The sequence below is a fragment of the Lissotriton helveticus genome, chromosome 3_1 (assembly GCF_964261635.1).
Source record: "Lissotriton helveticus chromosome 3_1, aLisHel1.1, whole genome shotgun sequence".
NCBI lineage: Eukaryota > Metazoa > Chordata > Amphibia > Caudata > Salamandridae > Lissotriton > Lissotriton helveticus.
Window position 1 is genome coordinate 557,913,982 of NC_136061.1, and position 14,143 is coordinate 557,928,124.

Genomic DNA, 14,143 nt, shown 5'->3' on the forward strand with positions numbered 1-14,143 from the left:
GCACAATGACACTTTAATTGCTGATCTCGAGCTTTTTAGGTCTCGCGCCAAGCGTTGCAGTACGCAACACTACACGCACAGCGTGAGACTTCTTGTAGGGGGTTTTAAAACTAAGGTAGGAATCGCACACGCACGAGAGTGTGCTTTTCCTTTTGGCCCACGTTATTCGCCTTTGCTTGCATCTTTTCAATAAAGACAGCACGCAATTGCCCAAAGGCGGGCACATTGCTCCGCCCATGGCCTATTGGTGTCTATTACGTGCACCGCTGCCATGTGGTTTCAATTATCGTGCCCAGACACTGGCGCAATAATTCAAACCACATGCCTTGCAGTGGCGCGCGCACCACTCGCCCCAACCCCCCACTCCCGCCGGGCTCGAGAACATCAAGACCCCGCCGTTCCCACACACCCAGATACCAGTGATGGCTTTCCTTAGATACATCGCGCAATCACCGCATAGACAGTGAGCATCTCAAGCTACTCTCACGCAAAGAGCACCACATAGGCAGCAGTAGTGAAAACTTACCTCACACATAAGCATCTTAAATATATCATTACAAATAACCAAAAGTGCATAAACGATATAACTAGGCAATGACTGTTTCGGAATCGCAAACTCTGAAGGCGTGGTGCAAGCCCGAGCAGGCAGCAGCCGTTTCTGACCTTGAAACTGCAGCAGGCAGCCTGGGGCCGGGAGTAGATAGCCCTTACCCGACCAGCCTGCCTACCCCATGCAGCTTGGTATGCCACCACTCTCGGTAAGCTGGGTCGCGCTGTGTGGAGCGGCAACGTAGGACGTGAGGTGAGCACTCGGTTGGTCAGCATGGCACCAGTCACCCAGTCGGGGGGCCCTCACCAAGGGGGTGAGCAAGAGTGCAGCGGATGCAGCCAAGCCAGGACTCAGCGTGACTTGGTGCCCGTGCCCTCAAACCCCATAGCCTTGAGAAAAGAACGTTGTCGAGACTTTCCAACATGCTCTTGTGGGACCATCTCAGAGCCGAGCCGGGCCGTGTGGCAGTCTCCCCCCGATGTTCTCATGAGCAAGATTTGAGCTCCATAGTAACCTCTCTGGCTGCAGTCACGTTCCTTCCTCTTTCTAAAGGTTCAAGAAGCTTGGTTCCCCTGACAACCGGGACCTCGCTTGGGTAATCCTGAGAATGGCTGGGCTGGCCTGCCCTTGTAAAAGTGCAGTTTTAGATTTTCCTTTTGTAGCTGTAAACCAGGCCAGTAGGTCTTTACTTAAGCTGCTGTTTACTAAAGTACCGGGCAGGGTTTCCTGCTCTCGGACATTAAACAGCGCTTTAAAGATGTGTGTTCATTGGTTCCATTTTAATTTACATCAGTAACCAAAGCCATGGCATGCTCCAGAGCATATTTCCTTTTTACAAATCGTAAAAATAGTTTACACTTAGCAAAGTTCGGAGAAGCTGTGTGCAGCTTAAACCCCTCTAGATATGTTACATTCCAACCCTGAATGCCAAGCAGGTTCGTGTGTGGGTTCATAAAGGATTTCCGAGGCGTTTAACCAGGGTAAGAACTCCTAGATGGACCTTTGTACAACGCACTTCATGACTGGGACAGTGCGAGCAGTCTGTGGTGCACGTTCCTAGTAGGAAGCTCGAGCGCTGTGTGCAGGAGCCAAGTTGAGTTCACGTAGGGGGCATTTCACTCAAGTGCGTGCGGAGGTTCCTGGCATGAATACGGATCCGAGAGCCCTGCCAAGCCTTTCCTATTCTTTCCATTCCGTGGCTATTTACTTTCATGCTCTCTCCCCTGACAAACACGGCGCTTCCTTTTCTTTTTATGTATACATACATTTAATTATGGAGTTTCATAGAGCTTTATACCACTCCGGGTTGTGAAATTATTGCCTTCTAGTCTCCATCGAGCGCGACCTTTTTCCGGTGCACTCCTCAAAAATCTTTATTTCCGTCACTCTCGTGGTATGCCACTGTCTGTTTCTTTCCACAATTCTTTTCTCGCTCTTACATTTTCAGGTTGAGCCTAGAGTTGGCGCACATGCGCTGCGAGGCACACTATATTCCGTATGAGTTTGACCACGCCCACCACTTTCAATTGGTTCTTTCCAATGCCTTTCCAAATGCTTTTGTAGGTCGAGTAATTCATTACTCGAAACCTATTGTGTTAGAGCAAACTCTCTGAACAAGCCGGATTTCCTACAATGCATGTTGTGTACTGGAGCATGAAAGAAGCTTCCCCAGGCGTGTGCTTGGCCTCACTCACACCCCATATGCCTGCTCCCCCTACCCCGCCCCCACGCCTCGCACCAGACTTCATTGGAATGCGTTTGCATCTGCCGCCTCATAAGACTTCAGAGGAATCCATCTCACGGCCGTACTTTCACTTTCACGGCCGCGACCGTGCCTCTTTTTCAGCTTCATTTGCATTACATCACGGGGCTCTTCATCTACACCCCCTAACCTTCGGTCTTCATAATTTCTCGTTGTCTCCCATCTCACCTTTCCTTCTCACCCCCCTTCTCTTATCGTTCTCTCCTTCTGTGTCCCTAATGTCCTTTCAACCGCTCCCTTTCGCCTTCCTTTCCTCCTTCTCCAATCCCATTTGATGTCATCCCCCTTTTCTCACCCTCTTACTATCGCCCTTTGCTTCCCCGCTTCTGTTTTCTCCGCAGACTTCCTCTTGAATATCACCTCGCTCGTGCTCTCCCCTTCTCTCTCTCTCCCCTTTCGCTCTCTTCCTGTGCCACTCGTCCCCTCTCCAGTTTTCCTCGTTCGGTCTGCCTCGCCAACACCCGCTGACTGGCTTACTCCTCACCCTCCCCCTTCTCCGCTGTCTCGCCCCCTCCTCCCTCCCATTTGCTTTTAATGAACGAGTGTTGATATTGCAATGCGATGCCCTCATTTGCTTTTGTTTAGAAGGTGTTAAAAGGAAATCTGCATCAGAAAGCTGCGGCTTACACCGAATCAGAGCTTAACACAAAGCACAGGAAACAAATGCAAGAGGCCGGGCGCCCATCCCTCCCTCAGGCGAGGGGCAGCTCACAGCCCGGGGAGAGCCGGGCATCCCTCCCCCAGCCTGAAATTAATCCCCTACACGGCGGGCCCCCAGAGAGGGCTATCCTCACACCCTCACTCATCCTCATACCCTCACTCATCCTCATACCCTCACACACCCTCACCCTTTCACACCCTCACACCCTCACACTCTCCCACTCTCACACCCTCACCCCTCTCTCACCCTCACACACCCTCCCATCCCCTCACCCTCACTCACTCACCCTCACCAGCATAGCATATCAAAACATAGCATAACAAAACACAGCATAGCCTAGCATAACAAAAAAAGCATAGGATAGCAAAACATAGCATAACAGAACATAGCATAGCAAAAATCAACAAAACATAGCATAACAAAGCATAGCATAGCAAAACATAGCATAGCAAAACAAAGCATAGCATAATAAAACACAACAAAACATAGCATAACATAACAAAACATAGCATAGCATAATAGAGCATAGCATAGCAAAACACAACAAAACATAGCATAGCATAACAAAACACACCAAAACAGCATAGCATACCAAAACAAAGCATAGGATAGCAAAACAAAGCATAGGATAGCAAAACATAGCATAGCATAACAAAATATAGCATAACATAACAAAACATTCCATAACAAAATATATCATAGCTTAACAAAACATAGGATAGCAAAACAAAACATAGAATAATAAAACACAACAAAACAGCATAGCATAACAAAACATAGCATAGCATGACAAAGCATAGCATAACAAAACATAACATAACAAAACAGCATAGCATAGCATAACAAATCAAAGCATAGGATAGCAAAACATAGCATAGCATAACAAAACATAGGATAGCAAAACCTAGCATAGCATATAGCATCACTCAGCACCACCACAGCATCACTCAGGGGCACCACAACATCACTATGCGCTACCACAGCATCACTGAACGCCACAGCACGCTCGTTCGCCACCACAACATCACTCAGCGCCAACATAGCATCAATCTGTGCAACCATTCAACAACAACTGGTTCAAATATGTTCTCTCAATGTTTCAAGCTTTATTACAAATGTAACAAAAATATGTTAATATTTCACTTCGGTTCTTGGATTTTCGACACAATAAATTACACTGAACATAATCTTCACAAAAGTTATTTACAAAAGTTTAAGCTATCGCCATTATAAATTACAATAACTTTTATTTAAGTATTAATTATTAAAAAAATTAAAAGCCATTGTTATTTGTACTAACAATACATGTAAGTCACTTAAATACAACACATATTGCATTACAAATGTTATAGGTGTCACATTTCCCAAAGTTATAACTATTGGCATTGTAAATGGCAAAGCTAATAATCTAGCTATTTTCAAAATCAAAACATAAATAAAAAATGTGTCTTTTACAATACCAATAGCTCAAACTTTCCTAATGCGAGACCTATTGCATTGCAAATGCTTGTTTTGGTGTGGTGAGGGTGCCATCTGTCCCTCCTTTGGGTGTGTTTGTCACGTCCATGTCAACTGACCCTCTTACTTGTTTGATCTAGTTTTAATGTTGTACGATTTATTTTTCAATACTAATACTTTCCTTCTCAGTCACCCACACTCTCACTTACATTCCCTCTCAATCTAACTCACTTGTATTTGCTTATACTGACTGGCACTCAATCTCATGCATTCTCAGTCACTACCTTTCATTGACTCTCACTCATTTTCACTCACAAAACACATGCTCAGACACTTTTAAGAATGCACACAACATACATTTAAAAAAAACAGCTGCCAGTGAAGGTTTTGTAGCTGTTCCTTTTTGCTCAGTGCTCAACTTTCTATTGCACTAACAGTGAAAAGTTCACTAATTCTCACTATTAATGTAATAAAAATATGGCCAGAAAACAAAGATGCAAAGACCCCACCCACGCCCATAAAACAAAGAACCCCTATGTTCTTGCCACTGCTTTTGGCACTTCTGAGGCCAGGGATCTCAAAAGCAGGGCCAGGGGCTGCAAGGGGTAAGCAAGAAGTCCCTGCTGTGAACCATGGCAAATCATAATTGACGTTCATAAGGCTTGCTCATTGTATGCTGTTGCATTGTGAGACATGTACCTTCTACTGCAGTGTTATACAGCTTTTCTGCATCAATGCATTCACCTTTTTCCCCGCAGCAGCATAAGCCTTATGCTTGCCTAGAGTAAAGATGGTTGGAATGGCTGTAGAGTTGGCTTACATCATACAAGCTGAATTTAATGCTTCCAATGCACTGCATGGTATCCTTCGAATCTAATTTCTTAAATACATTTACTGAAGAGAAAAGGTAAATAAAAACATATAAGAAGATAAGGAACCCCTGCATAAGCCACATAGAAAATGTACATATCTTGCTTGTGTGGAAGCTGCATTAAAGACCTGCAGAGAGGCAAGGTTACTAAAACCATAAAAGGCTTGCCTGTATAAGACGGCTCCAAATTTCACCTTCCAGGACCTCCTAAAAAATGAAATATGAAGTATTAGGGGAGCAATTTAAGACTGGAGAGACTGTGGAGGTAGAACGTCTACGAGGCAAGAGTAGGGAAGGGTAGAAAAAGAGAAACCTGGGAGGTGGTAAATAACAAGCATTTGCAATGCAATAGGTCTCGCATTTACGCGAGTTTAAGCTATTGGCATTGTAAATGACAATGCCTTTTATTTATGTTTTAAAAACCAAGTCATAAAAAAGACATTGTAATTTACAATGCCAATAGCTCAAACTTGCATAAATGCGAGACCTATTGCAATCCCTTTACTCTCTATTTGTGGTGGTGTGGGAGAGCAGTAGGGCTTTATCAGAGCGTAATTTTAAACATTTATTGTTCACACAAATTATGCCACACACACAAAGACTGAACTCAGACCAATTGTTGGTATCAAAAATATTTTTGTTGTATTTTATTTTTAGGACCAAGAAGGACTTGGTTCGGTAATTGGAATTGTACTTGTCTAAACAGATAGATCAACAAGGAAGCTGGATGAATAATTACTTCTATTACAGGTTTGTAAAATATTCAAATACAGTTGGAATTACTTTTGGATTACTTTTGATTATTTTTTACGATACTTTTTGGATTACTTTTTCTACTCAGTGGGCTATGCCTAGATATCACACTGAGACATTCCTAGATAAAAGGTAGGTAAAACAGTTTTAATCAAAACACAGTTTCCTGTGTTTCCATACAAACACCCTGGCATAAATTCTTGCCTGAGTGTGTACAGTAAATTCTTAACACTACCCTCTGATAAATCCTTACTGCTTGCCCACTCCACCACAAATAGAGAGTCCGGGATTATCCATTTTTTATTACCTCCGTAAGCCTTTGGGGATCCACTGGACTCAGTGCACACTATACCTAACTTTGGTATAGTATATACAGAGCCAGTTTACTACAGACGTTTTTCAGAGGAAAACAGTTAATGCAATCCTGTGGGTAAAAATGGGGCTATCGGTTTGCAGGTAAGTAAACGGTCTTGAGGGTTAAGTTTCTGGGGTTAGAACAAGAGTTCCCTAAGGGTCCAGGTTGCACTCAAAAAGCACCTTCAGTGGCAATAGGGCTTCCGGATGTACAGTGCTGAGGCCCAATGTTAGCCTATGGGGCTAGCGGGTCGTTGGTTGGTGGCTGCTCTCGGGCAAGCACAAGGTTGAGTAAGCAAAACTCCTAGGGTTAAGCTCAGGGCAAAGTGGATCCGAGTTAGAACACAAGGTGCACACACAGCGGCACTGGGGCGGCGGTAGCAGAGTGCTGATTTGGTGTCTAGTTACCTGTTGTTTGCATAGGGAATTGCCGGTTTTGGATTTTGGTTGCAGGCTTGGTCCAAGAAGTCTTCCGGAAGGAACAAACAGCTGGGCAGGTATGTTGGAGGGCTCAGAGACATAGGTGCACCTCATACTCTCTTCTCCGGGATGCAGGGCGGCTGGATGCAAGGGTGCCTTTTGAGGTCAGATTTCACCTTAACTGGCCACTCGCGGATGGGGGGTGGTCTCTGTGCAGAGAGGCTGCAGGCGATGTTGGGGAGTCCTGGAGGGGTCAACCCAAGGTGGACTCGCACTCTGGAGCGTTGGGGACCTCGCTGGGACTGGTGGGCCACGGAGACTCAACCGTAGGAAACGGGTGCAATGGTGGTTCCAGGCCTCTGGTTTCATTGTCTTCAGCAGGCTTGAAGTCTTTCTTTGGAGATTTCTTTTTACAGAGCTACTGTTCACAGGAGATTCAGTCTTTGTTGAAGGCATTTAGTGCTTGCAGGGGTTCTGGAGGTTGCTGGCTGCAGGACAAGGTGAATGTGGCTCAGGATCTCTGGAAACTGCAGACGGACCGGAAGGGCTGGGGCCAAGTCAGTTCTTCCCGCAGTCTCTTCTGCTGTGCGTCTCCTTTAGTCTTTCTCCCCTGCCACAGATAGCTGTTCCTGACCTGGGGGAGGTGTTAACACCTCTGCCAATGAAAAGGCTTTGTTTTTTGGCTCGAGGAGTAAAGGCTCCCACCCCAGGGGTCAAACAAATTTCTCGTGCTGGCAGGTTGGTATTTATCAGTCCAGTCAGAAAACCCATAAGAGGCTGGTTGTTTTTCAGGGGGAATCTCTAAGATGCCCTCTGAGCGCATTGTATTATAAATCCCACACTGGCTTCAGTGTTGATTTATTATGCTGAGAAGTTAGATACCAAAGTTTCCAGAATTCAGTTAAGCCATTATGGAGCTGTGGAGTTCATAGTGACAAACTTCAAGACCAAACACTCTTTATGGCTTTACTGCACTTACAATGCCTATGAATGGACTTAGACACTGTAGGGGTACAGTGCTCATGCAACTGTACCCTCACGAGTGGTATAGCCCACCCAGCTATCCTTACCTATACCATAAGCAGTGGGTTGCATGCATAGCACACAGGTGAGTGTGTGCACGAACATAAGCGTTTTCCTCAATCGATAAAAGGCGACACAGATGTGTGTGCCATGTTGACTCTTTACTTTACTGTGCACCAAACCACACAGCTTGCAATGGTAGTGTGTGTGTTAAGGTACCGGACCTCTAAGTGTGGCACAATATGTACTGCATCCCTTAGATGCCTTCTCTGGTCACAGTGCCCTTGGTATCCATGGTACCTTTACAGTGGACTTACATGTGGTCAGAGAGTTGCCAAATGGGGGTACAAAGGTACAGTTTTAGGAAAGAACACAGGCCCCGGGAACCCGATTGGCAGAGACCCATGCCACATCAAGTCAAAGTGCATCAGAAGTCTGGCAAAAAGTGGGGGTGTCACTGCAACAGAATCCCACTTTCCAACAATCAGCCAAAGTCTGCAAGCTAGTTGTTAAGGCTTTAGATACGTTCTGGGAAGGCAATTGGATGAGGACGTCTTAGATCTGTTTTGGAGTTGGCTGTAATATTGACAGATTGAGTGGGGAAGTGAGCTAAGGCATTATGCGGATATTTCAAGCTGGGGCATATGTGAGGATCTGATGTGAAAAAAATGGTCTTATGGTGTAAACATAGAGTGGTCGAGATATAGTGTGTATTTATTAGGTAGAGCAGCACAATCAAGTAGAATAATGAGCTGGTGAGTGTGGACTGTGTAGGGCTTTGAATTTTGCTGCTGTGCGCATAGGCTGAGAGACTGTTTTTGATTGTCAGAAAAAAAGCCAGTTATATTATGAACTTGTTAATAGTCTACATAAATAATTGAACACTAAATAGATTCTGAAATGTTCATGGTAACAAACGTTTCTATTCTTTGAGCTACCAAGTTTTGGATGCCTAGGAACATATATGGGAAATCACACAGATTTGATTTTGTATTTGCATACCTGATACTTTAAAGTAAATACTCCTTAACACACCAACCTATTTTTGTTTCATGAATAGCTGGTGGTCCGACGACTGGGAGTTGATACAAGAGTTACTGTCCTTGGCCATGTCCAGAGAGGAGGAACTCCTTCAGCTTTTGATCGTGTTCTGGTATGTAGCATTTTTGTTGTTTTTAACCAGTACTCTTTCACTTTAAGCTACCAATGAGGAAACATTGAAGAGGATGTCTGAAGTAAGACCATTGAAAATGGAAGTGATTTCTTCAAATGCTCAGCTTTCTGCTTTAAGCTTAACTCATCGCACCCATTTCCCAGGATGCAAAAATATAATAGAAATATCTGTTTGAGGCATGTTTGGCTGTAGATATAATTGCTTTGCATACTTACGTCGCCTAGTGTTGGGTTCCAATGTGCACAAGTAGTTTTTCTTCGAAGAAGTCCTTTGAGTCACAAGACAAGTGACTCCTCCTGTTAGTGATATTGCGCATGGCATTGACTCCATTGTTAGATTGTTTTCATTCAACTGTCTTTTTCGGACGTCTTCTGTGGTGCTCCGGTTCGAGACTGTCACAGGCTCACTTCAGTTCGCTATTCAAATCCACCTTCATCTGTATTGTTTTCTGTCGTGTTTTCCATACTCACATACTGAAAAAAGAGAAAATATTTGCTCGTCGATTTGACATGCTTCACTTGCAGCCTTCAGGCCTGATTTCTTATCTGACTTCCACATAGAATGTGCTGCTAATGGAATTCACTCCATTTCACTTCTGTCCCAGGTGCCACGCAAGGTACCCGAGAAGCAGACTGTGAAGCTTGATCGAAAATGACTTTGAGGGACTGTCTGGTTTGGCGTCGAGAAATGGAGCAGAGAGAGTTAGAGGAAACTCCGGACATCTTTGGACAACAAGATGTCAAACCAGAACAGGAAGAGCTTCTGGGGGCTTGGTAGAAGAGGAATAAGCCTTCTCTATTCATGACTCTGGATCCGGTTCTGGCTCCGACTCTGACCTTGAAGCCAAACTACAGATCCAAGATTTTCCCTCTCGACAACGTACAGTGATTGCACTTGCTCCTGTTCCATCGACCAAAAACAATCGGTCTCTACCGGCCATATGGCTACTGGGCTCCCCCTTCAGTCAGTCCATGGTAGGCACCGACCGTCTGCTTCGGATTCCCAACCCTCTGGTTCGGAACTGAAATCAAATCCAAAACCGCTCCAATCAGCACACAGCCGACAAGACTCTGCACCGAGCCAATCATTTGCCTCTTTTGTTCTGAGCATCCCACGTGCCGCTGCATCAGCTCCGACCGTTTTGGTTTCCGAAAAGAGATCTGTTTCGGCACCGAAACCTTCAGCATCAAAGTTGCCACATAAACCAGTGCTTCAACTAATGCAGGAACTTGATGCCCGAGAATTTAGGGTTTTTTGGAATTGTGAAAAAATTAGAGCAGCTCTTGATGCCCGAGAATTTAGGGTTTTTTGGAATTTGGTGCGTGGAGGTTCGGCCACAGGGTCATCGGCTATTATTCCTAATCTTAGTGAAGAGGTGTGGCTTGCTCATTTCAAGCCCCTCTATTCATTAGGTTGTGAGCCCCCCCCCCCGCAGACCCACAAGTACCTGCAACCACCCCTGATCCAGCCCTTATGATGGGCTTGGTCCTTGACAGCCATCCCTTTACGATTCTGGAAATTAAGGCGGCAATTAGGACCGTGACCCCGGGGAAGGCCCCGGGTCTCGATAAGATCCCAGGGGATTTATATCGGACTGAGGAAAGGGTGTGGGCACCCTATATTAGCATTTTTTTTAACGCCATCATGCAGGGTTTGGATTTCCCCTCGACTTGGCTGGAAGCCGAAATTATACCAATTCATAAAAAAGCTTCTCCCTTGGACCCGGCTAACTATCGGCCCATAAGCTTGATTGACGTCCTCCAGAAACTCTTTACCAGAGTTCTTCTAACCAGGCTGCAGAGTTGGATGGATGACCACCACATCCTAACTTCGTTGCAGGCTGGTTTCCGGGCAGGAGTTTCCACGATCGACCAGCTGATTAGATTACAGCTGGTATATTGGAGGACGGTCACCCTAGGAGAGGGTAGTTTGTTTTTGATTTTTGTGGACCTCCGGTTCGCATTTGACCTGGTCCATAGGGACAAGCTCTGGGTAATTCTAAAAGAGATGGGTTCTCCGGCCTATTTGTGTGAGATACTCAAGCGCATGCGTCAGGGGACGTTTGCTAGGGTGAGGTTTGGCAGGGGAGGGGAATTGTCATCCCCCTTCCCAGTGGAAAGGGGAGTGAGGCAAGGGTGCGTTCTAGCCCCCACGCTTTTCTCCCTATTCCTTAATGGGCTGATTGGTTTCCTACTGGGAGCAAAAAACTTGGACTCTCCTACATTAGCTGGACGGAAAATCCCGGCCCTAATGTTCGCCGATGATACCCTCCTATTGTCAAAGTCATTGAGGGGTATTCAGCGCACACTAGAGGCTTTCTCCAATTTTTGTAAATTAAGGAACTTGGAAATCAATTTTGACAAAACCAAGTACATGGTGTTTAATATGAAGCACCCAAACTGTCCTCACCCGCATCTGGATGGTTTGGCCTTGGACCGGGTCTCTACATTTGAGTATTTGGGGGTCACCCTAAATGATAGAATGGACTGGGGCTCACAGATAGCTAAAGCTAATCTGAAGCTTGACCAATCCTCGGGTGGTATCCTAAAAGTTTTAAACGAATCTTCCCTTAAACTGATGGGACCGCCCGTAGAAATATATAAAGCTCAGGCAAGAGGTGGCGCGCTATACGGTGCGGAACTTTGGGGTCATGTAAGCGCGGCACCCCTCTCCCTCACCGAGAATAGTTTTATGAGGCGCCTCCTGAGACTCCCCCGGAGTACGCCCCTTACCCCACTAAGGCTGGACATGGGTCTGGCGCCCATTCAGGACGTTGTCTCGAATCGTCCACTGCTCTACTGGAGACGACTCTGGGCGACCCCGGAACCCGAGAGCTATAGGGAGGATTTGCAGGATCTGCTTGCTAGAAGGGGTGCGGGGAGGATCCCATGGTTAAAGTATATCCAGCATCTTTCCCAGGCTCTTGGTAGGGGGATCTGTGGTCTTCTCTTGAGCTCTCAAGAAAAACTTTGAGCTTGCAGCTGAAAGAGCACGGCACGACCCTCTTACTATCAAATTCCTCCCTGGGCAGACTTACTAACACCTTTTTAGAGATCAATGTACATCCTAATTATGAGAGATTCTTGGATGACATCCAGCCCCCCCCGGCCAAGAAACTTTATATCCAGTTTAGGCACGGCTCACTCCCCCTTAGGGAGGCCACTGTCAAATGGTCAAATGCTTCACCCCTAGGGAGCACTTGCCCTGGGTGCGCGGGTAGCAGGGAGACAGAACTGCATGTTCTGCTCTTTTTCCCCTCGTACTCTCGGGCAAGAACGAAATGGATAATTCTTTTTTGTAAGTCCAGGGATTATAGGGAGACCTTCCGAATCCTCAAAACCGATATCTCCTTTTTGACAGTATATGCAACGGCAACATTTCTCCTGTCTATGTGGTTCATAAGGTGTGCAATACTAAAAAAAAAGAAAAACACCAACTCACCAATTACCACAAAGTCCTGCGCACTCAAATCAAGTATAGCAAATAATATAATAATGTAATTGATTGAAATATGTCCAACGTTGTATCCTGTAGTTTCTTATAAATCTCCTTTTATTTAGGTCATCAGATCATAGACAATTTACAGCCAGCCGACACGTGTTTCGTTGTAGGTCTGTACATTCACAGATGCTACAACTCTTCAGGGCTCAAAGGCTGCATCCTTAGTTTTATGGCCCACGTCCGGTGATACTTCCGACCCGGCAGGGTAACTTAGTATTGAGAAGATAACGGTAAGTAGCACTCCGATAGTGAGTAGAATTGTTGTATTAGACACCAGTAGTCTGTATCTCAGTGCAAAAAATAATCACTGTTCCAAATCCTTGTAGCCAAATGAGTTTCCTTCATAAACACACGGGTACGTGTGTTCGTCACTCACTCTAGGGCCGAATCGCCCTCGCTTCACTGGCGTCTGCGACCCGGAAGTAACTCACCAATTACTCTTTCAGTGGTGCTATAATGTTATAACAGCGTAGGGTATTTTCCTAAGAAAGAAATCAGGCAGTTTTAGTAGGGAATTAATGTTGCCCTTGTAAGTTACCTAGGGATGCATTATTTCAAATATTTTTTTTAAACTCTCATGTATGTGGCCCATTGAGGTCTTTTATATTTTTTTAACATGTATTTATATCTAATTTGTATTGAAGTATGTGTTTTGTAAATATGTCTTTTTATGGTTTTTAACCGATAATAAAAGCTTTTGACTGACTGACTGACTAATGCAGGAACGACTCGATCCGAGATAGAAACAACTGCATATACAGCTTCAAACTGGCCATATTTTAGCTTAATCTGTTCACAAACCATCTAAATGCCAACTTTCTTTTGAAGAGACCATAGATGTCCCAGTGCCAAATAAAAAGAAGAAACAGGACATTGCAATCAGTCCTCTGCATCCTCCTCTTCCTTTTTCTCAACCACCTTCACCACCTCATTCTCTTGGGGAACTAGCGGACATTACACCACAACGGTCTTCCACTGAGGTTTACGGGGGAGGAGTTTACTCTCATCCACAGACAACAGATCCCAGGGATATTTATGACATTGATCCCCCTGGTGACACTGACCCAGATCTCTACCAAGCCAAACCTTCACCCCTGATGATGCTTCCTCATATCGGGACCTAATTGCTAGAGCAGCAACCTGCCACCAGGTTCCATTACACAAAGACCTTGTACAGGATGATTTCCTTTTGAGATTTTGGCTAGTACACATAGATCATGCCAATATCTACCTATGTTAAAAGGCATGTTGCACCACTCTGATATCTTCAAAGACCCAGTAAGAGCATGTATCATAGCACACAGGGTGTAAAACAAGTATAAACCAGCACCATCAGACCCTATTTACATTAGAGGACAGCTTCACTAGACTCTCTATTGGTTTCTAATGCCCATAAAAGGGCTAATTAACAAACCTCAGCAGATGTCCCTCACCCTGACAAATAGTCTAAACTCATTGACACTTCAGGTAGCAGCACAGTCCTCCAATCACTGGCAGATTGCCAACACACAAGCTTTGTTGGCGCGATACGATGGGGCACATTGGGATGAGATGGAGGAACTCCTCTAACATTTCCCTGAGGACCCTAAAGAAAAGGTGACGTGAAATTGTCAATG

General features: G+C 45.2%; 1 protein-coding gene across 1 annotated transcript in view; it reads left to right on the forward strand.

Annotated features, from left to right (window-relative positions):
- LOC144822694 (ATP-dependent 6-phosphofructokinase, liver type) overlaps positions 1 to 14,143 on the forward strand; it is a 312,409-nt gene that overhangs the window by 154,358 nt on the left and 143,908 nt on the right. Inside the window, exon 9 of the mRNA XM_078680480.1 lies at positions 8,913 to 9,005. Coding sequence (XP_078536606.1) covers positions 8,913 to 9,005 — 93 coding nt within the window. The remainder of the gene's footprint in view (positions 1 to 8,912; positions 9,006 to 14,143) is intronic.